The sequence below is a fragment of the Pleurodeles waltl genome, chromosome 9 (assembly GCF_031143425.1).
Source record: "Pleurodeles waltl isolate 20211129_DDA chromosome 9, aPleWal1.hap1.20221129, whole genome shotgun sequence".
Lineage (NCBI taxonomy): Eukaryota > Metazoa > Chordata > Amphibia > Caudata > Salamandridae > Pleurodeles > Pleurodeles waltl.
The window spans coordinates 97,741,164-97,764,724 of record NC_090448.1 but is presented as its reverse complement, the minus strand read 5'-3'; the positions used below and the strand labels follow the sequence as shown (position 1 = coordinate 97,764,724).

General features: G+C 43.7%; 1 protein-coding gene across 1 annotated transcript in view; it reads right to left on the bottom strand.

Moving 5' to 3' along the window:
• The window catches only part of IL5RA (interleukin 5 receptor subunit alpha), a 295,593-nt gene that overhangs the window by 35,493 nt on the left and 236,539 nt on the right, over positions 1 to 23,561 (bottom strand). The window contains exons 10-11 of the mRNA XM_069206360.1: positions 4,111 to 4,204; positions 726 to 810 (exon numbers count right to left, since the gene is read on the bottom strand). Of these exons, the coding sequence (XP_069062461.1) occupies positions 726 to 810; positions 4,111 to 4,204 (179 nt within the window). The remainder of the gene's footprint in view (positions 1 to 725; positions 811 to 4,110; positions 4,205 to 23,561) is intronic.

Sequence of the window (23,561 nt, the reverse complement as noted above, 5' to 3'; positions counted from 1 at the left end):
ATACATCCAGATTGTATAGACTGCTGCTTAATTTAGGCAGTACTTAAAGGAACAGAGAGCCAGTGTTAGACAACATATTCCCTTTATTTTTTTAATATGCTAATGATAAAGTTATCTAACTAAAAAAAATCAGGAATCAAAATCACTGATTTGGCAATTGTTCTTTGCTAAAATTAACCGCTGAGAAAGTCTATGTGCTGCTCTAAAATTGTACAATTTTTTATACAGAAAAGCAGACAATATCATTTAGTTTGCTCATCCTAACAAACACGTCACAAAAACATAACAGAAAAATAGAATTTGAGCTGCATATGTAAGCATAGCAGTCGCTGCGCTCAGAAATTTTAAATAATTATGAAGAAAATTATAACCAGCACTTTGCAGAAGTTAAGCAAGTTAAGCAATTGTATTTGTTTCTAAAAACCTAATACTAAACTATGTACATTACATTTACAAAAATCATAGCTTTATTGACTTTCAAGGAAGAAAACATTGCAGTGAGAGGAAATAATTTCATTCCAATATGGCTGTTCAATAACATTCAAGCAAGAACAGTTGTGAATGATATTCAGATCAGACGTTGATTGCTTTCAACTTGAGTGAAAGATGTCTACTCAATAGAATCATTTTCACCCGTTCCAGGAGATTTATCACCATCCCATACCCATGCATCTGGCTTATAACTCCCCTGCACAGAAAATGCTGAGGACAATGATCCACCTTACCCTGTTTTCAGTAAATAAAAAGACATCCTCCAAGGGACCTTTTGGTGATGGGACTGGAGGAAAAGGCTGTGTGCAGACGTGAAATCTAGGAAGACAACATAGAAACTTTAGATTAGATCTCAAAGTCATGAATGTGCTTTAGATGTTTTCATTGCACATATGAAGCACTGATTACCAAATGATTTATTCAAGTAGTTGAGGGCTCCTTAAGCCATGAATGTGTAGGATTAGGTGAAGTTTGTTGCTCAGGGTGAAACAAAAGTAGCTAAAGAATTGGTTCTTTCCTCAGAAAACCAACAAAGTCCCTTTTCAGTTTTGGACTGAAAAACATTTCAAACTTCTCTGCTTCCGAGCACCTGTGGGCCCAACCTACATGGTGGATCCGACCCCCGCTCCATTGTGGTCAACCTCAAATCATGTCTAGGTCCTGGGCTGCCACAGCCATTGACTACTATTGGCGCCTTGCCAATTAAATCTTTCAATATTTATTACTCTGGTTCACCTTATTGGACTTTTTTTCATTTTTGTGTAATTTTCCTTACTAAATCTTTCTCTCCTTGTATAAATTGAAATGTATAAATTATTATGCTCGTTTTCAGTCTTTTAGCTGTTTTGGTACTTCTAAATGCTTTACACATTTCCCTTAAGTTATGCCTCTCTGCTCTGTGCCATAGCTACCAGATGATGATGAGCTCAGGATTAAGGGCCATATGTACCAAAGCATTTCCCCATTTACACGGAATGGGTAAAACCCTTTCATACATCTGGCCCTAAATTACTAAAGCTTTTGACTAGACTTGACAAGGTAGTGACTTTATTACTCGTGATGAACTACCATCCACCCAAACTAAGAATTCACAGTCAGATAGATGATAAAACCCACTAGCAGTTTTTAAAGGCCATTGCCATGCTGTCAAATTCCACCAGCTAATTGAATCTGAAGAGTTATTTGCCTGGAGGCAAGAGATTAAACAAGCATTTTCAAAGCTAAGATCGCTGAATTGCAATTCGACTTCTGATTAAAGCATGAAAGAAGCAACTGCACTGATAAGGCAAAAATAACTGTTTTCCGTATGGGATGCAACTATGGGATAAAGAATTTAGAGGCATATTTACACGCCCCTTGCGCCTCCTTGCACTGCCCTAGCATCATTTGTTTTACGCACAGGTGTTAAGGAGGCCCTCACTGTGCACAATATTTACAAAGTGATGCAATGCATGCATTTTGTGCCACTTTGTAACCCCTTGCGCCGTATTATGCCTGCGCCAGGTATAATGTATGCAAGGGGGTCGATCCCACCTAGGGAGGCCAAAATAATGGCGCAGAGAAATTTGCAAGATTTCACTGCGCCACTTTTGCCATCATTTTTAATGCCTGCTCAGGGTAGGTGCTAATGTGACGCTCCCATAATCACCTGAGTGCCTCCTAGTGCTTTGCTGGACTAGTGCCATAATTTATCAGGCTCATCCAGCAAAGTGCAACAAAAGCGTCATAAATTATGTCGCTATTTTGCTAAAGTGAGCCATGGTGCACTGTATAGTAAACACAGTACTACCATGGTGACCTTAGGAGGGCACATGGTGACGCAAGAAAAGCGGTGCATCAGAGCTGAGGCGCCCCTTTTTTGGTAAATATGCCTCTTAATGTGTAATCAGAGTACTTTTGTAATAAAAAAATAGCCGGTCGTGCACTGGTATGGAGTTACGGAGAACATAATGATAATGGTAACAGCCAGACCACCCTTTTTATATTTTGAAGAATTGGTGATCCTCCAGACAGCTCAGCTGCCAAGTCAGACCTAAAAATGTGAACTTTAATTTCCGCTGCTTCAGAGGAAATAAATAAGACGGAGGACTGTAGCATAGATACAAGAACTCCATTTGCATCAGTATTTCCACTTGCTAACATACACGCAATTCGGAAACCAAATGTTCGTTTCACAGCGTGCCAGACTGATCAATTCAGCCGTCTAACATTAGCAAACTACCGTATTTTTAGATCTAAGCCCCTAAAACCCCCAAGTAGCCATAGAAGTTGTAAATAGACGTGTGATCCATTTTCTCTTTTACCCACTTTCCAATTCATGTGACATGCTTCATTCATTGTATTCTGCTATCATAGGTGTACATTTTTTCATGTTCAATTTGATGTTTAAATTGTAAAGTCATGTGCCTGTCATTAGCCCTACATATTGCCCATATTACTACTTCCAGGGACTGAGGCCCCTATTTATTCATTTTTAGCGCCGCATTTGCGTCAGTTTTTGACGCAAAAGCGGCGCAAACTTACAAAATGCAGTTGTATTATGTAAGTTTGCGCCGCTTTTGCGTCAAAAAGCAGGGCAAGTGCTGCACTAAAAAAGTATAAATATGGGCCTGGATGTTTCATAAACCCACCTGCGTCTCTGCAGTGTTTTGTGATTATCTTTGCAGTTATTTGATTGGTTTTAAGGTACAGTGTGTTTTAGTGATTGCCTGTTGGTATCATTTTCAGGTACAGCCTATATTCAAGTGCATTCAACGGCATTGTTAATACCCAGTAAAGGCCGATCGCACTACAGCACCATCAAACTAGACCAATTGGCCTAAGTGTATGTATTTAAATTAAAGTATAAATGAGAATAGATAAATGTGCTATCAACATATGTTTTGAGCAGTGTTAGCGCGCCAGGTTGGTGTTTCTACTGTAATGGAATCCCATTCACTCTAGTCATTATCGAAAGTATGAAATATCAAGTTCACTTCTGGTTAGGTCCATGCCATAACATAATCTGTTACACGTCATACAAGATGCAGCAGCTGGCAGGCTCTTCTTCAGGGCATCTACAGCAATTTCATCTGCATGGGTTCCATAGAAAAATGGCTTCATAACCAATTCCCAAAATCTACTTTGTCACTTTGATTTGAATCCCCTCTTAGGGAAAACAAAACATTCAGCTAATACTGGGCATGAGATTAAGCAATCGTATGATGGCCACTCCAAAGTCCAATCAACAGACAGTGAAACATCTACTTCCTATCCCTAGTGACTTCACCACAGCCAGCTCTACACTTCTTGTTAGGCCCATCCTTCCATCACAAGCTTTTAGGTGCACTAGGACGGTGTAATTATGTGGTGGTATCCTCTGTGGTGGCATTTGTTTATCTTTGCTGGGCTCATGTCCAGCAGGCAAACCATGCGCCCATGAGTTGGCCTATATAGGCACATTTAGGAGTTGTCCCTCCATGAGAGGTTGCATGTTGGTGTTACTTCGTGGTGGAATAATGATTGGAAAGTGCTGTAATACTGGGCTTATTTACTCAAGAAATAACAATCCCATGCACTTTTCGACATTAGCCTGTGAATATTCGGCAATATCTCTGTGTGATGACTCTGATTCCTTACCTCTTGCAGACCAAGGCGGATATGAAAGCCAGGAAAATCACTGTCAGGGAGAAGGCAATGACCACAATAAACATCCCATCCTCCTTCGGGTCCCCTGGTAATTCAAGGTACAAGTAAAGAATGTCAATATATTTCATCAGTTAGTTTCCGGAAACGAATACACTGCAGAAATGATGCAGAAATTCGAAACGTGTGATTCTAAATTATACTTAAAATATGAAGAATTTGACAAGTACAAGGCAGGAACGTCAATGCTTGCAACCAGTTTGTTTTAGCCACTAGTTGGACTCAGAGCACCAATGCAGCAACGCTGCTTCCAATACACGAAAATCGCACGAAAATCGCAATACATTTGCTGAATACGGTCCATCACACGGTAGAGCAAACAAATCAAGTCGTAAAACACAGCAGAAAGATTTTTACAATGACGAGACCCAACCAACACAGCAAATGCTTCCAATTCTTCTATGAGGTCCTGTTTTAGGTCTGCCATTTAGGAATAACACAATATTTATTCCTGGCCTGAGACCTGCTACCAGGAAAGACAACATCAATTACAATGTACAAAGTAGGAATTACTTCAACTGAACACTGAAGTATCAATCTGGCCTCTGGTGTAAATCCAGTAATCAAGTGACAACAAGGTCAATGTGTTTCTCCAACCTCAGTGAGTTTGTGAATTCTTAGAATCAGGCTTATTCTAGTTTTTTCAACGTTTCTTGTGAATTCTTAGAATCAGGCTTATTCTAGTTTTTTTTCAACTTTTCTTGTAAGACGCCCTCTCCCAAAGTGATTCCAAGTCTGCTCAGTTCTTGTTAGAAATGGGGTCTTTGGTTGGCAGTTCGGTTACCCCCTGTCCAAGCAAGGACCCTCACTCTAGTCAGGGTAAAGGAGAATCACCCTCAGTTAACCCCCACTTATCCCCATGGTAGCTTGGCAGGCTTATCTTCAGAAGAAATGTGTAATTATTTGTACCAACACACCCAGTAACTCAGTGAAAACACTACAAAATGACAGAAAACAGGTTTAGAAAAATAGGTAATATTTATGTAAACAAAACAAGACCAAAACGACAAAAATCCAACATACACAAGTCAAGATATGAATTTTAAAAGAATAAGAGTCTAAACTCCTTTAGAAAACAGAGAGAACGTACAAAAGTACCTGGGTAGCATCAAAATAACACTGCACGGGCGAGTGTGCATTGGAAAAGGGCAGCGTTGCGTTGTTTTTTCACTCGCAAGCGAGACCGTGCGTCATTCCTCCTCCGGTCAGGTCGGCGTGCATCGTTTCTCCACCCCCGCAAGAGAGCGATGTGTCGATCAGGACAGGCACCTCGGGTCTGGGCTGGATTTGCATTGTTTTTCCGTGGCCAGCGATGTTGCATTGAAAATCCAGTCACACGGTATCACAATACCGCATTGTGTTGTTGTCAGCCTCTGTTAGCAAGTGTTGCGCATTGTTTCTCCAGCCGTGTTGCATCAATCTTCCAGCCGCGATGCAGGTGGAGTGTTGATTTCAGCCGCAAAGCTGCCTGTGCGTTGTTCATCAGCCATGTCATGGAAGGTGAGTCGAAAATTTCCCCGCACAGCGGTCTGTGCATGGATTTTTAGTCTTTGTCTGCCAGCTTCACCTTTCAAGGGCCCAGGAACTGGGTAGGGCACCACTTGGCAGGACAGGAGTCTCAGCAGGAAGTCCAGATGCTGGCAGGGGAAGTCTTTGATGGTCCTGAGACTTCAACAACAGGAGGCAAGCTCAGTTCTGGCCCTTGGAGATTCTTCACAAGCAGGAATTCAAAACAAAGTCTAGTCCTTGCCCCCTTTCACAGGCAGATGCAGCAACTGCAGGATAGCTCAACAAAGCACAGTCACAGGCAGGGCAGCACTTCTCCTCAGCTCTTCAGCTCTTCTCCTTAGCAGAGGTTCCTCTTGATTCCAAAAGTGATCTACTTTTTAGGGGTTTTGGGTCCTCTTATACTCCTTTCTGCCTTTGAAGTAGGCATACTGCAAAGGAAAGCCTCTCTTGTTTGTAAGATCCTGCTTTGCCCAGGCCATGCCCCAAATACACACTAGGGGGTTGGAGGCTGCATTGTGTGAGGGCAGGCACAGCCCTTTCAGGTATGAGTGACCACTCCTTCCCTTCCTCCTAGCACAGATGCCTCATCAGGATATACAGGCTACAGCCCAGCTGCCTTTGTGGCATTGTCTAGAGAGAGGTGCAAACAGCCCAACTGTGAATCCACAAACAGGCAGAGTCACAGAATGGTGTAGGCAAGAAAATGCCAACTTTCTAAAAGGGGCATTTTCAAACATACAGTCTCAAAACCAACTTCACTACAAGATGTATTTTTAATTTATGAGTCCAGAGACCCCAAACTCCATATGTCCTTCGACTCCCAAAGGGTATCTGCGCTGCAATAATATTTAAAGGCAGCCCCCATGTTAACCTATGAGAGAGATAGGCCTTGCAACAGTGAAAAACACATTTGGCAGTATTTCACTGTCAGGACGTATAAAACACATCATTATATGTCCCACCTTAAACACACACTGCACCCTACCCATGGGGCTACCTAGGGCCTACGTTAGGGGTGCCTTACATGTAAGAAAAGGGAAGGTTTAGGCCTGGCAAGTGGGTACACTTGCCAAGTCGAATTGGCAGTTTAAAACTGCACACACAGACACTGCAGTGGCAGGTCTGAGCCATGTTCACAGAGCTACTAATGTGGGTGGCACAACCATGGCTGCAGGCCCACTAGAAGCATTTGATTTCCAGGCCCTGGGCACCTCTAGTGCACTGTACTAGGGACTTGCCAGTAAATCAAATTTGACAATCATGGAAAGCCAATTACACATACATTTTACATAGGACCACTTGCAGTTTAGCTCTGGAAAGCAGTGGTAAAGTGCCCAGAGTAACAAAAATAGCAAAAACAGATACCAGCACACATCAACAACCTGGGGAACAAATGCAAAACGTTAGGTTAGACCACGCCAGGGATGCCAAGTCTAACAATGCTAGACCACTTTCAGTAGGCAGTCTTATAGCATGGGTGCTATAGATCCTCATGGAAGGAAGTAAAGTCTCCTTCCCCCTCTTGGTTTGGTGTAACTAACTGGGGTGCACTGTGACCCTACTACCTGTGGCCTCCTCGGACTGACCATACTACACTAATGCAGCTAAGCTACTTTGAGAAAGTTAAATCTCCTCACTGCTTTCATCAAACCTTCCCTTCTCTGTTACCTCCTAAGTTCTACCACACACTTTTCAGTTAAAAAGAACTGTGGCATTGCTTTTTATGTGTAATCATTTTGTTGGACTGATATATTTTAAAAATATGGACACAGTAAGCCCACAAAGATGGCCAATGCAGGTGTCGGTGCGGTTACCACAGCCATATTGGAACCGGTGTGTTAAATTAATACAAAAGCATTCAAAGGTGGTATGTGCAGGAATCCAGAGCAGCCCTCTTTGAATGTATTTTAACAAACCAAGGCAATGATGGCTGCTGTGAATGTTTGTGCATCTACGCCGACTATCTTACACAAAGAAGTATTAGCAAACCCAATAGGTTGCATTGCTGAGACCTATTGGCTGTGTCAATGCTTGCATGTATTTTATTTTAGTCATTCTTTTCCCTTTAAGCTAAGTCTTACAAGTACTGTTATTTAAAGTAAATAATACCTTTTTACACCAATAAGAATCATATTTCTTGTGATATGCATTAAGACCAAAAATGATTACTAAATCTCTTCTAAGAACTCTTGCCTATTAAATAGCACCTGTTCTGTTCCATTACAATCATACATAAAGATGAATATGATTAAGTAAAAATTGGTATTGAAAGCACATTGTTGCCATGTTTAGGAGGTGGCACATTTCATTTTTTTCCCAGAGTTTTGAACCCAGGCCTGAGAAGGAGCATCCACCCATCAGAGTCAAGCGAAACCTGTGCACAGTACATTAAGACAGATTCTGTGCTCTCATAGGACGTGCAGGTTTATATGGCAGCACCGACTCCTAAATGGAACCAGGACCAGTTCCGGCTCTAGCTTTAAATAATTGGTACATCGCTTTGAATTGACTGTGCTTTAGAACTGTGAGGCAATGAAGCTCTTGAAAATTATGGGAAACTGAAACATGCTTCGGGAGGCAGAACAGAAGTCTTGCCACCGCATTCTGGGCTGTCTGGAAGTGTCAAATGAATGCTTGATCTATTCCTAAATAGCGGACGTAACCATAGTCCAATCTGGACAAGATTAGAGCTTTAATCACTGTCTTTTGTGCTGACAAGGGATAACTTATGCTCATCCAAGTGGCAATACGCCTCAAGTCCCAGTTAAGATTGGAAGGATACTGGGCCGGCGCAGATGACAGCGAAAAGATGATTTGAGTGTCATTTACGTAGGAAAAAAGGGTCAAACCACAGCTCACTACTACTTCTATTAATGGGCAGACATAGATGTTAAACTACATTGGACTAAGCACTGAGTCCTGCGGGATTCCAGATGTTAAAAGTTGTGCTTCTGACACTGCATTGGCCGAAAAGACCTGAAACGTCCAATTCTTTAGGAATGAAGGTATCCAGGCCAACACTTTTCCTCAGATCCCAGTGCTTCCAGTCTCCCATTCAAGGTAGAATGGGACACTGTATCCAAATCCATGTTAAGATAAAGTAAAATAAGAGCAACTGTTCAATCTCCATCCAGGAGGCTTCTAAGGTGGTCAGTAACTTCCAGGAGGGTGGACTCCACACTATGCCTGGCCTTGAAACCAGACTGTGAAGGACGTAGGTTGTTCTGGGTCTCCACATAAGATGTAAGCAACACATTCACATGTTTCTCCAAAATGTTGGCGAGACAAGGTAGCAGAGAAATAGGATGAAAATTCAACCAGATTTTCGAATCTAGATTAATTGTTTTCATCAGTGGGAGAACCATAGCATGCTTCCAACTCTCTGGAACAAAGCTCTCACAGAGAGAGCAATTAAGGAGATTCACCACTACCTGAAGTAGTTACTTGTCCATAAGACCAAGCTGAGAGGACAGCAAGGCATCTAGGGGCAAACCAGATTTAATGGACTGTAAAATGGCTGAGAAGGTGGAGATATCCAGCGGGGACCACGACTTCAGTTTAGAGAAGAGATATAGCACAGAAATGCTACTATTAAGCTCATTGTGAATAGAATTAACAACACAACCCAGAGTGTCAGGATATGGCACAGTTACTTCACCATTCAGATCCCTAGCCAACTGCAATGAATTTCAGCTCCCCTGTTAGCAAAAAACAGGGCCAACTCCTCGCACTGAATCTGCAAAAGTAAAGGAGCTGGAGACATTTGACTAGGATCTGAGAGCTCTTTTAAGACACTGAAAGGTGTCTTATGACAATTTTGGGCCTTAATAATTTGGTCAGAGTGAAATACAGCTGATACGTGGGTTGTTTTGTGTGTTTCTGTATTCAATTGTATCACCTTTGTCTATGGGGCTTCATGGTGTTTGTGAAGTTATAAAATAAGTTGAACGAAATAGATCAAGTTTCAATAAGAAAAACACAAAAAAAGAGAGTACTGTGGCAAGCAGCAAAATGTGTGCATAAATGGTTTCTCCCATTCTGTGACCCTCTCAGCAACTGCCCCATACGTAGTAAAAATAGGATGGCTCACATAATCTTCTGCTAAACTGGAAGCTGATGTTTTTAAAAAGGCCTATAATAAAAGGTGCTCTCCGCAACCCAGCGTGAACATATGTGCATCTTCTGGTAACTACTCATACCTGCTGTTTCGTCACCTCTCAGTTCAAAAAGTGCAAACAAGGACACCTTGTTAAAGCACAACAAATGCAAATCTCATGCATTTCATACAAGATTAATTGAGACAAGTAACATTTGTATCCAGAACACACATGCAAATGCATTTTAACATTTTAATACAAGTGTAATTGATCATAAGGATGCATTTCACACATTTGATTAGTAGTACTACTTACGTACTACAAAAACCTATTCACAATGCTAACTCACACTTGTGAGCAAGGTACACGTCAGTTGACTCTTAATTTTTTAAGAAACTTTACCACTTTTGTCTATTCACCATTTATGAGTACAGTTACTCAAAAGTGTAGACTTACAAGTCTCCACTCCCTGTCTCTGTTTCCTGAAGCAGAGGTTGGGGCCCAATTTAAAAATGTAAGTTTCTACTGACAAAAAAAAGCAGTAGAAAGTATAACAACACATATGGACAAACCACTTATACTGCAACTGAACGCAGGGACTTAAAATAACTCCATAGGAAATTATGTTGAATTAATATGTATAATACATATCAAAACAATACCCTTTCAGACTTAAAGTGCTACATACATTATTCAAAAATGAAGACAGAACTGTGGGTAGTTCCCAAGTTTAGGTGGAGAGCAGCTCCAGTACAGAGCACCCTACAACACCAGCAACACTCTAAATTTGCTCACCTCAAATGTCTGTTTTTCTAACAGAGGGCCTGATTTCAGAAAAGTGACACTGCACACAGTGCAGCACCACTATTCTTGCACCCATTAGCACCCCCTAACTCCACCATGTGTGCACCTTATTTTAGATACAGTGCACCATGGCAGTAGTTAGGGAAATTAGCGTAAAATGTTTTGACGCTAGTCCGGAGCTTTGCGCCACTTTGTAAATTTGGCGCAGCAAATGTGGCCTCGTTGGGCCTCATTAGCATAACAAATGAGGATGCTAATGTGGTGCAAGGATGCACTAGAATGCCCAAAGGTTTTATGCATAGGATTAGGTGAGTGCCACGCCAAGCTAGAAAGGGACAAAAGCCCTCATTATGACTTTGGCAGTAACTGCCGCCTACCGCCACAGCGACGGCAGCCAACATACCGTCGCCGTGGCTACCAGTCGCCCACCCGCATTATGACCGTAGACGGAATTCCACCAGAAGGCTGGCGGAATACCGTTGACGGTCATAAAGGCGGACAGTGGTAAGGTGGTGCTGCTGCCACCAGCAGCGCCACGTCAGCAAAACACCGCCGACCATATCATGAGCCATAATATGGCCTGGCAGTGTCTTGCCCGTCGGAGCACCCCCTTCAAGCAGGTAAGTCGGGTTCTCCGACAGGAGAGGGGGGTGGGGTGGTGTGTGCGTATGCGTGGGTGGGTGTGTGTGTGTGTGTTTGATTTTGTATACGTGCATGTGGGTGTGAGTCACATTGAATGCGTGCGTGAATGACTGAGTGCGTGTACATGTATGTTGTGTGTTGTGAATGCGTGTGTGCAACGGTGTGAGTTTGTGTATGTTGTGGTGTGGGGGTATGTATGTGTGCATGCGTGGGTGGATGTGGATATGCGTGTGTGTATGATTGTGTATGTGTGCGTGTGTGTGTGTGTAAAGGGAGGAGGAGGTGGGAGAAGACTGTGGAGAGGGGAGAGGAGTGAGGGAAACCCCTATCAGTGCCAGGGGAGGAATTCCCTGGCACTGATAGTGCCGACTGCCATGGTTTTTGTGGCAGTACGCTTGCCACGAAAACCATGTCATAGGCGGGGTCATAATCCAGAGGGTGGGATTGTGACGGCCGCCTGACTGGAGATCGAAGTCTCCAGCCCAGCAGCTGTTACCACCCTGGCGGACAGAGTTGTACATTGGTGGTTTGGCTTGAGCAAGACCAGCAATGTCATAATTTGGGAAAAGGTACCGCCAGCCTGTTGGCAGTACCTTTCCCCGAATTACCGCCGTCTGCCAGGGTTGTAATAAGGGCCAAAGTCCTTTCCAATCTATACAGCAAAGTCTTTAAGCATAGGATTAGCACAGTGACATCCACACTGAGCTGTAAAATGACAAAGGTTCCTCACCACTCCAGGCACAATAGTACAGCTTTGCCAAAGCACCAAAACAGCTCCATGTCTGACGATTTGCAAGAGCATATTTGTAGTAGTACCCAAATTTGAAACCACACCAAGAACAATCATCACAAACTTTTCAGGACTAAACATATATTTATAGATAGAAAAGGCAAATGGTAACTAAGCCAGGCTTCTCATATTACAGACTCCCAGGAGGGAATATGTGTGGGAGGCCTTGGAGAAGCAGTGAGAACTGTGGGTCATTGTGAAACCAGATAAGACTGTAAGGGCAAAAGATAATGCAGTGAAGATTTGGAGGCCTAGATGTACATGAAATGGGACTATGGGGAGTGAGCTGGACTTGAGGGGTCATGTGGTCAGGGTGGATGTCCAAGCATGGAGCTGAAAGAGAGCGGAGGGGACTCGCTGCTGGCTAGACAAGCTCCACAAATTCCATATATTGTTGTGGTAAAAAATAAAGATAATTACCCTAAATAAAAAGGGGTATGTAGTAAATCCACCATTTCTGCATGATCACCTCAGATTTATTGCCTTTTGCTGGACCATAAGGGGCATATTTATACTCTGTTTGCGCCGGAATTGCGTCGTTTTTTTTACGCAAATCCGACGCAAAGCTAACTCCATATTTATACTTTGGCGTTAGACCCGTCTAGCGCCGAAGATCTTGGAGTTTGCGTCATTTTTTAGCGTGGACACCTACCTTGCGTTAATGATATGCAAGGTAGGCGTTCCCGTCTAAAAAATGACTCCAAGGCATGTGCGCCTTATTTAAACTCCCGTGCAAAAATGACGCACGGGAGTGGGCGGGTCAAAAAAAATTACGTCCAGCCGCTTTTGCGTCCTTTTTTAATGCCTGGTCAGGGCAGGCGTTAAGGAACCTGTGGGCTCGGAAAGAGCCCAGAGGTGCCCTCCCATGCCCCCAGGGACACCCCCTGCCACCCTTGCCCACCCCAGGAGGACGCCCAAGGATGGAGGGACCCATCCCAGGGAACTTAAGGTAAGTTCAGGTAAGTTATTTAAAAAAAAAAAATTTGTGGCATGGGGGACCTGATTTGTGCCCCCCTACATGCCACTATGCCCAATGACCATGCCCAGGGGACATATGTCCCCTGGGCATGGCCATTGGGCAAGGGGGCATGACTCCTGTCTGTGCTAAGACAGGAGTCATTTCAATGGAGGTTGGGAGTAAAAAAAAATGGCGCAAATCGGGTTGAGGCAGATTTTTTGCCTCAGACCGACTTGCCCCATTTTTTGACGCCCAAGCTCCATTTTCCCCTACACCGGCGCTGCCTGGTGTGGGTCATTTTTTTTGACGCACACCAGTCCGCAGCGCCGGCTAACGTCATTCCATAAATAAGGCGCACGCATGGCGCTTTGGAATGGCGTTAGCCGGCGTTAAATTTTTTGATGCACAACTGCGTTGGCGCAGTTGTGCGTCAAAAAGTATAAATATGGCCCTAAATATTTTGCTGGCTTTAAAACTCTGTGTACTTTACCTCTGCTAATGAGTAGTTAAGTGCCTATGCTCCCTTTTGACCATGGTTGAAGTAGCATACTCTTACATGCTATATTTAACTTGCCTTTAAGGTCCTAATATAGGCTACAAAGTCTGCCCAGGACTTAGAAATTAAATACCACTAGTTGACTGCAGCATCTATTAGCCTCATTGTAACAGTGTAAAAACTACACTTTGGTCTGTCAAAATGAACTCTTTTTGGAAGGTGAACATCTTCCATTTAAATATTATTACATCCCTCCTATTTAGGCATTGTAGCCCACAAGACAAAGTGCATTTTATTTAAAATAGTACTAGTAGAAATTTTATGTTAACATGTCCTTACAATGTGTAGCACCCAAAAGCTTTCACTATGGCAAGCCTCGCTTATTCATGTAGAAAACCGGAGTTAAGATTAAAATACTAACACTGCATATCATGAATGTGACCAGACAGAAAAACAATTAAACAACTATTTATTAATAGTTATTAAAAATCCAATTCAATGGTGGTCAGATTGTTAATATAGATTAAGGAAAACTACCTTTTCCGTGTCTGACGCTCCTAGAGGCTAATTTTCATTGACTCTCGAGCATCCTCTTGCAAGCAGTTAGACTTCAATAGGTGTGAATAGGTATGAAGGCCCGTATTTATACTTTTTGACGCCAAACTGCGCTAACGCAGTTTAGCGTCAAAAAAATTAGCGCCGGCTAACGCCATTCTGAAGCGCCATGCGGGCGCCGTATTTATAGAATGGCGTTAGCCGGCGTTAGCCGACCGGCGCTGCCTGGTGTGCGTGAAAAAAAACCACGTACACCAGGCAGCGCCGGCGTAGGGGAAAATGGCGTATGGGCGTCTCAAAATGGGGCAAGTCAGGTTGAGGCAAAAAAATCGTCTTAACCCGATTTGCGCCATTTTTTTTTGGCGCCCATCCCCCATTAACATGACTCCTGTCTTAGCAAAGACAGGAGTCATGCCCCCTTGCCCAATGGCCATGCCCAGGGGACTTCTGTCCCCTGGGCATGGTCATTGGGCATAGTGGCATGTAGGGGGGCACAAATCAGGCCCCCCTATGCCACAAAAAAAAAATACTTACCACAACTTACCTTTTCTTCCCTGGGATGGGTCCCTCCATCCTTGGGTGTCCTCCTGGGGTGGGCAAGGGTGGCAGGGGGTGTCCCTGGGGGCATGGGAGGGCACCTCTGGGCTCATTCTGAGCCCACAGGTCCCTTAACGCCTGCCCTGACCCAGGCGTTAAAAAGAGGCGCAAATGCGGGGTTTTTTGCCCCGCCCACTCCCGGGCGTCATTTTTGCCCGGGAGTATAAATACCACGCACATGCCTGGGAGTCATTTTTTTAAACGGGAACGCCTCCCTTGCATATCATTAAGGCAAGGAAGGTGTTCACGCCAAAAAATGACGCTAACTCCATGAACTTTGGCGCTAGACGCGTCTAACGCCAAAGTATAAATATGGAGTTAGTTTTGCGTCTAATTTGCGTCGAAAAAAACAACGCAAATTCGGCGCAAACGGAGTATAAATATGCCCCGAAATGTCTTCCAGGAGGAAATAATAAGCTGACCTGAATGTGCAGAGATGGATCCTCTGAACCTGATAGAATATGAAGGGTGGTGTCTGTGGGCATTCTTTTTGACAGTACAGTGTCAAATCCTGCTTGATTTTCAAATACTGCTTGACAGGATTGATATGTTTATATATAACACTTGGGTATACTTGAAAGGGTAGACAACAGGATGCCAAGGCAATTCTTGTGGATCCACAGTCTGGTTGCTGAAGGACACTGCTTTTATTCTACCAGAAGCCCATCTCTGGGATTTACATATAACCCTTGGTGCATACTTGAAAGGGGCAAGAACAGGATAACAAGACAATTCTTCTGGATCCACACTCAGGTTGTCTTCTGTCTTTGAGTTTATTTACATACAGTGGCTGCCACCAAATGGTTTTTAATGTCAGATGTGGGAGGACACTAGGATTACCATGGTGCACCCCCCCCACACAAACATAAGGCTTTCAAATTCCAGGTTTAGCGGGCCGAAGACTTTCATCATCCTTAAAAGGCCAAAGGTGGGTAGGTTTGGACCCAGGAACGTTTACCCAATTGGTTAGGACATGCCTGAGAATCACTAACACCCACTAGTTAGAGCCAGACATAAATGTGCCACCTCCAGGCACTCATTTCAGAACAAGTTCCGGGAGCTGCAAAAGATCAGAAGAGGACTGGACTTGATTTCTGTGACCTGTGAGGAGCCCTGAAAGACTGGGACCGAGGTGTGGACTCCAAGGGACATAAAGCTGGCCTCCTGGCCAACCTACAGGGATAAAACAAGCTAAAATAATTATTTTCCCAGAGGTACTCAGCTGCTGACCTCTGCCTGATACCCTGTGAGTCTCTAAGTGCTTCCCCTGAGGTACTGTGTGCTTTGGAAGTGTACTACTGTATTGTATTGGGACTTAAAGCATTACATGAGTGGGTAAAGTCTTTGACAGACCTGGTTAGTGTATCTGACCCGTGCTCCATTGCAGTCCTCCTCAAATAGCACCTAAGTCCCTTTCTACTGCAATCAGTGACTTGAATTGTTGTTTTGTGCTTTTGGTGCTGTTTCTACAAAAGTTTTAAAATTCATATCTCCAGTTCCCCTTATTGGATTTTTGTCATTTGGGTGTAATTTTGTTTATTATACTTTACTCTATGATTCTAATTCAGTTTGGGATTTTTATTGTTTTGCATTTGACTTTATTACTGTTTTGGTACTGCACAAATACTTACTCACTGCCATAAGTTAAGCATGTCTGCTCTGTGCTATATCTACCAGGGTATTGAGCACAGGTTAATTTAATGACTTTGAGGGTTCACTCTTACAATGGGTTGCGATTATTCCTTGAGTAGTCACCCACCCCAATTAATAATCGAATATCTTACAAGGCTTAATTCTAGAACTAAGCAGGAACTGGTTAAGCAACAATAGGTAGGTTAAATTCCAATATGGCTTGTTTGTAGGAAACTCAAGCTGTCCAAAAAAATAGGTACCTATGTGGGAGGCGGAGTGCAAGAGATATCTTCAATAGCTTTTCAGAGGCCACTATCAAAGGAACCAAAATTCTTGCATTTAATTTAAATTACAGGTAACTTATGAATGGGCAGATCGAAGAGGAAAGTGGGTAAGAGTGGGTGTAAAACTGGAATCAAATAAGATATACATATTTTTTCTATATGGCAGTGCCTAATTTGCAAACGAAGATAAGAGCCAGGGCCCAAAATATTCCTCAGGGGGCCACTGCACCCTGCAGCACCTACAGGCACTGCCAAAGCTGTCAAAATACCAGTAACACACCACCTATTCACCTTCACGCTCCCACAAATGTGGACAATTCCAACTATCCACTTGGAAATCCAGGAAATCTTCATGCTGTTACCTGGGTACTATGTAAAATATGGGTGATTTTAACTCTATAGAATGTACAGTTAAGAACACTATAAACTCTTCTGGGCCCACTCAGATTCCCAAAGCTAGAACAGCCATTTCATTCCAAAGAGATGGTTTAAACCTGATCGATCCATGGAGGTGGTGAATCCCCATGCAACGGCTTTTGAGTTTGTGAACAGCACATCCACAATACTCTATGGCTGATTATTTTTGAGTAAGCAAAAGACTGGTGCAACACACAAAACATACCTTTCACCGCATATATGCTTCAGACCATGCACCTTTATTGTTAGCTTTGAAACTTCCTGATGCACCCCTGTAATGGTCTATATGGACTTTCGCCAAATTTGTATTACAGTACAAAGGGTATTTGCAACTACATTGGATCAAGGTTGAAGAGTTTATGGATATTAATTAATGAACAGAACACAATGCAAGCCCCATTCGGGAGTTCAAGCAGGAATATAGTGTTGTCCTATGGGAGGAACAGCAGCTAAGAGATAGGTTAACCACTGCAGAACATGTGCAATTAGTACCTGATCTAAGCACTCGTCACACAATCATTTGGTAGGAGATACAGTCAATTTGGGCCCAAATAAAGAACCTACTAAAAACATATGCACAGCAGACTCCACATACATAAGAGAATAAGATTCCCGGGAATATAGTGACTCAGATTTTTTCATCTGAACACTAAAAGCAGGCAAAATATATTGGTGACAAATTCAGAAGAAAAGTGAGGACTGGTAGAGAAACAACGAGTCTAGCACTTTATTCCCCATTTTCTCATAATGTGTAGTAAATCTCCCACCCTGGAATTACCGATTACTGTGCTATTGCTGAGTTAGGGGTAGGGGAATTGCAATCCTATTACCAGACTACTTGTAAATAGCTCCCCCTGTATGAGATGGAACCAGCTGCAAGAACAAAAACTTTGGGAGATTTCAGCAATTTATGACACTAAGGATTATCATACATGTTATCAAAATAGCACAGATGGGAGTATAGACAGCGGCCTGGCAAACATTGAAGGCTTTCTGACATGTATTGACATGTACCAATAGGTAGGCAAAGTCTAATGCTAAAACAACAAGTATCTTAATACCTTCTCACCAATATTTAATACATTCATACAGCCAATAGCAAATGCCAAGCAACCAATTCCAGGTTCTATGTAGTTCATCTTCCAGAGGAATGCGAAGACTAGGTAGCAATGATGTCTTAACGGGCCTTGTGTTAGAAAGGGACAAATGGGCCCTCATTACGAGCAATGCAGGACTTGGTGCAGGGATACCTGGAGGCTAGAATGTCAGTCTCAATGACCTGGGAAGTGTCTGAATCTCCCTTTGTTGTGCAATTGATCCAAAGATGCCCACAGCCTCAACAGTTATTTATCTTCCCCTGGTCCAAAGTTTCCCTGCTTATAAACAAGAGGTTACTCAGAATGGTCAAGAGGGATATTAATTCTAGGGATACTGTACCAGGCCATAAGTAATGAGGGCAATCATGTCCTCTTTCTTCACTAACACAGCATGTGGGTGCTGTAGCAAACATATGCATACATAGATAGATAATAAATAATAAACGTTTAAGAAAGTATGTATGAAATGACTGCTTCCATGCTGAGGACTGGTGCCACCCAGCGCAGCAGCGCTCAGGGGCTGAGGACCGCTCCAGCACATCCTCTTAACGGTAGAAGGAAATCCCTCTGCTGTGAGCACCAGATGGATTTCCTTATTTCATTTGTTTTTTTTGCTTCTAAAGATGATCACCATATATGGAGTGCTGACATCATTCCATAGAAAACGAAAGTGAAATGGGCTGATTAGCTCATTTTACTATCATTGTATCAGTGCTCGGGGGAATATCTCAACCCGCGAGCACCGATAAAGATGGGAAAGGTATCACTGGGAAGGGGAGAACCTCCCCTATCCAACTGTACCTTTCCCTAGTGGATCCCAGCTTGGGGATAGCTGCAGGAGGTCGACCATCAAGCAAGGATCCATCCACCAGGGACTATTTTCTGAGGGAGGGTGCTGCCCCTTGCGATGGGCTAGTGCTCCCCGAGGCCCAAGACTCTTTCTGCTCCCACCAGGGGCAGATTGGTGGTTCATACCTCCAATCTGCACCCCCAGTCCACTAGGCACCATCATGCTTCTTTTAAGGCAAAATAGGTGGGGGCGTCCCTCCTAGGCATCGAGCCTGGCCCCCACTCAGTCAGCTGTCTTTCTTCCCCTGTCTGGGGAAGGTAGGAGATATTTTCCTCTAATCTGAAGAGCGACTATTGGACAACTAGGCTTTATATTTGGAGGTTGTGCTCCCCTTCCCCCAGCCCGAATGTCCTTCTGACCCCCCCCCCCCCCAGGGCAGATTGGACTTTCTTACTTCCAATCTGTCCCCCATCCAGGGCTCAGAAAGCCCAATAGACATCAGGGATAGTTTTTTATGGCAAAATGAGTGGGGGTGGTCCTCTCAGGCATCAGGTCAATCCCCCACCCAAATAACCCCTAGCAGTCTTTCTGCCCCTATCAGTGGGGGCAGAAAGCCCACTACACCACCAGTCATTGCATTTGGAGGGGAGAGTAGAACCCCTAGCAATGGGCTAAATCTCCCCCCAAGCCTAAAAGTCTGCAACAGTCTTTCTGCCTCATTGGGGCAGCTAAGAGGGCTTTAACTCCAATCTCCCCTAGTAGAAGGGGCAAAACGTCCACTAGTCACTAGGGAGATTTTTATTGCTATAAGGTGTAGGGGTTGCCTGCTCACATATCGGGCCTAGCCTCCACCTCCAATATGACCCCAACAGTCTTTCTGCCCCTCTGGGGACTAAAGCATTCCCATCTTTCTGACAAGAAGGAAACTTTTGATTTTGGAATTTTTTTTAACAAATGGGTAACAGAGTCCCAATATTGTCCTACTTCTATGCTGACTAGCTGCATTTTTCGGGCCTTAGTCAGCTGTCAAATCCAGGCATTTCTAAAAACTAAACACCTGGGGCAGCCCAATATGGTGTGCCTTTAGTGGATCCCATGACATTTTCTTACACACAATGCCCTGCAGATCTGCTAACTTTAACTAAAATTGCTCATTCTCCTTGCATTTCTCTGACGTAAACCTCTGGAATCCTCAAGGATCCACAAAATCCCTGTCACCATGCCTTTCCCCACTTGCCCCGATAAGTACCCCACTTGTGTGGCTGGTCTTAGTATCCATGAAATCGCCAATAGGGGTAGCTCAAATTTTTGAATCTGGACTCAGCGGTCATACAGGGAATGCTACCAAACCTAGACATTTCTGAAAACTAGACATCTGGGGGAGTCCAGGGTGGTGGGCCTTGAGTGGATCCCATAACATTTTCTTACTCACAATGCCCTGCAATCCTCAATCTTTGCCTAAAATCCCCATTTTTGTGTGGTAAACATCTGGGAACATCAGGGATCCACAAGATTCCTACCACTCACCGTTCCCCCACTTGTCCCAATAATAATGCTACACCCCTTGTGTGACTTGACTTAGTGCCCCAACAGGCTCCACATGACTCCCATTGACCTCGGTTTCATTTTGAGGCTTGGCTGTTGCGTGCACGAGGCCAAGCCACACAAGTGAGTCATCATTTTTATCGGGACAAGTGAAAGATCGATGGGTGGTAGGAATTATGTGGATTCCTGTTGATTCCAGAAGTTTACGTCACAAAAATGCAAAGGAAACTGTGCAATGTTAAGCAAAGTTTGAGGATTGCAGGGCAAAGTTGGTAAGAAACCTTTGTAAGATCAACACAAGGCATACCCGTCTTGACTCCCCTTGGTATCTAATTTTCCGAAATGTCGGGGTTTGGTTGGTTTCCCTAGGTGGCCATTGATCCCAAAAAGAAAACATCACTACCCCCATTGCCAAATCAGATCATTTTGTGACAGGAAATTTTGATGTCTCCACATTGTTTTTTGGGGCCTTTCCTGTAGTGCGCACTAGGCCTACCCACACAAGTGAGGTACCATTTTTATCATTGGAAGTCTTGGAGGATTGATAGGTGGTAGGAAATGTGGAATATTCTAGAAGTTTCTGTCACAAAAATATGAGGAAAATGTGGTTTTTAGCCAAAGTTTGAGGTTTGCAAAGGCTTCCATCATCCCTGCTTTTCTTCCATCCTCCCTACTTCTCATCCCTCATCCCGGCTTCTCATCCATCATACATCATCCCTTCTTCTCATCCATCATCCCTGCTTTTTTTCCATCATCTCTGCTTCTCATCCCTCATTTCTGCTTCTCATCCCTACTTCTCTTCCATAATTCCTACTTCTCATCCCTCATCCTTGCTTCTCATCCCTACTTCTCATCCATCTTCCATCATTCCTACTTCTCATGCCTCAGCCATCATCCCTACTCCTCATCCGTCATCCCTACTCCTCATTCCTCATCCCTCAGTCATACCAGCACATTTTCAGTTTTATGAAACACACCTTCACACTGATAGATATGAAACTGAAACCAGAGAGGTTTTTGGTTGAACTGCAGATGACCTCTATAACCCTTTCTGGAAGAGCTGATTTATGGCCCAAGCTGGGGCTCCTTGTATTTCCCAAACCAGCAGAGCTTTCTGCAGAGGCCTGTGTAAACAGAAAAACAAATGTTGTACAGCCTTGAATTCACTGGAAACAAACACAGAGTTGCATTTCCTCTCCTCTGTCTTCACCCAGCACATGCAATGAGAAGGATGTTTTTCAGTGAAATAGAATGCAGCTCTCTCTCTTAACTCTGATTGGCTGTAACCAACCAATCAGCGTGAAGGTGTGTTTCACAAAACTGAAAATGTGTTGGTAGGACTGAGGGATGAGGAATGAGGAGTAGGGATGATGGATGAGGAGTAGGGATGATGGCTGAGGCATGAGAAGTAGGAATTATGGATGAGAAGTAGGAATGAGAAGCAGGGATGATGGAAGAGAAGCAGGGATGATGGATGGGAAGTAGGGATGATGTATGATGGATCAGAAGCAGGGATGATGGATGAGAAGTAGGGATGATGGAAGAGAAGCAGGGATGATGGATAAGAAGTTGGGATGATGGATGAGAAGTAGGGATGATGGATGATAAGCATGGATGATGTATGATGATGAGAAGCAGGGATGATGGATGAGAAGTAGGGGTGATAGAAGAGAAGCAGGGATGATGGATAAGAAGTAGGGATGATGGATGAGAAGTAGGGATGATGTATGATGGTTGAGAAGTAGGGATGATGGAAGAGAAGCAGGGTTGATGGATGAGAAGCAGGGATGAAGGATGAGAAGCAGAGATGATGGATGAGAAGCATGGATGATGTATGATGGATGAGAATCAGGGATGATGGATGAGAAGTAGGGGTGATGGAAGAGAAGCAGGGATGATGGATAAGAAGTAGGGATGATGGATGAGGTGTAGGGATGATGTATGATGGATGAGAAGCAGGGATGATGGATGAAAAGTAGGGATGATGGAAGAGAAGCAGGGATGATGGATAAGAAGTAGGGATGATGGATAAGAAGTAGGGATGATGTATGATGGATGAGAAGTAGGGATGATGGAAGAGAAATTGAGGAGTAGGGGTGATGGATGAGAAGTAGAGATGATGGATGAGAAGCAGGGATGAGATGCAGGGATGAGAAGTAAGGATGATGGAAGAGAAGTAGGGATGATGGATGAGAAGTAGAGATGATGGATGATGGATGAGAAGTAGGGATGATGGATGAGAAGTAGGGATGATGTATGATGGATGAGAAATAGGGATGATGGATGAGAAGCAGGGATCATAAGTAGAGATGATGGATGAGAAGCAGGGATGAGACGCAGGGATGAGAAGGATGATGGAAGAGAAGTAGGGATGATGGATGAGAAGTAGGGGTGATGGATGAGAAGCAGGAATGAGAAGTAGGGATGAGGTGTGAGGAATGAGGATGTCCTAAAATGGATGCTGTAGTTTAGAGCCCTTTCTTGTTGCAGGTACTATGGACTGCCTACACAAATGAGGTTCCATTTTTATTGGGACACTTGCGCGAATACTGGGTGCTAGGAAATGTGTGGCTCTTCAGAGGTTCCAGAAGTTTTCCTCAAAGAAATGTGAGGAAAATCTGTTTTTTTTTGTCAATGTTTGAAGTGAGCACGGGCTTCTGGGAAAGAAAACCTGGTGAGAGCCATGCAATACACCCCAGTGTGGATTTACCCTGGTGTCTAGTTTTCACAAATGTGCAGGTTTCCAGGTTTCCCTAGGTGCTGGCTGAGCTAGGGCCCAAAATCCTCAGCAGGAAGAGGGTCTGTTTTCACAGGAATAATGTGATGTGTCCATGCCTCGTTTTGGGGCCTTTCCTGTTGCAGGGACCAGGCCTACACACACAAATGAGGTACCATTTTTACTGGGAGATGTGGGAAATGACAGGCGAAATGTGTTGCTCCCTGCAGTTTCCAGAACTTTCCATCACAGAAATATGAGGACAGTGTTAGTCAATGGTTGAGGTTTTCAAGGGCTGCTGGGCAGCCCGGTGTCTAGTTTAAAAAAAAATCAAGTTTGCTAGGTTTCTCTTGGTTCCAGCTGAGCTAGGGCCCAAAGCCACAGCTAGCCACATTGAAAAAAATGATCAGTCTTCAGACACACGTCACCCCATCCTGGATTCCCCTAGGTGTCTAG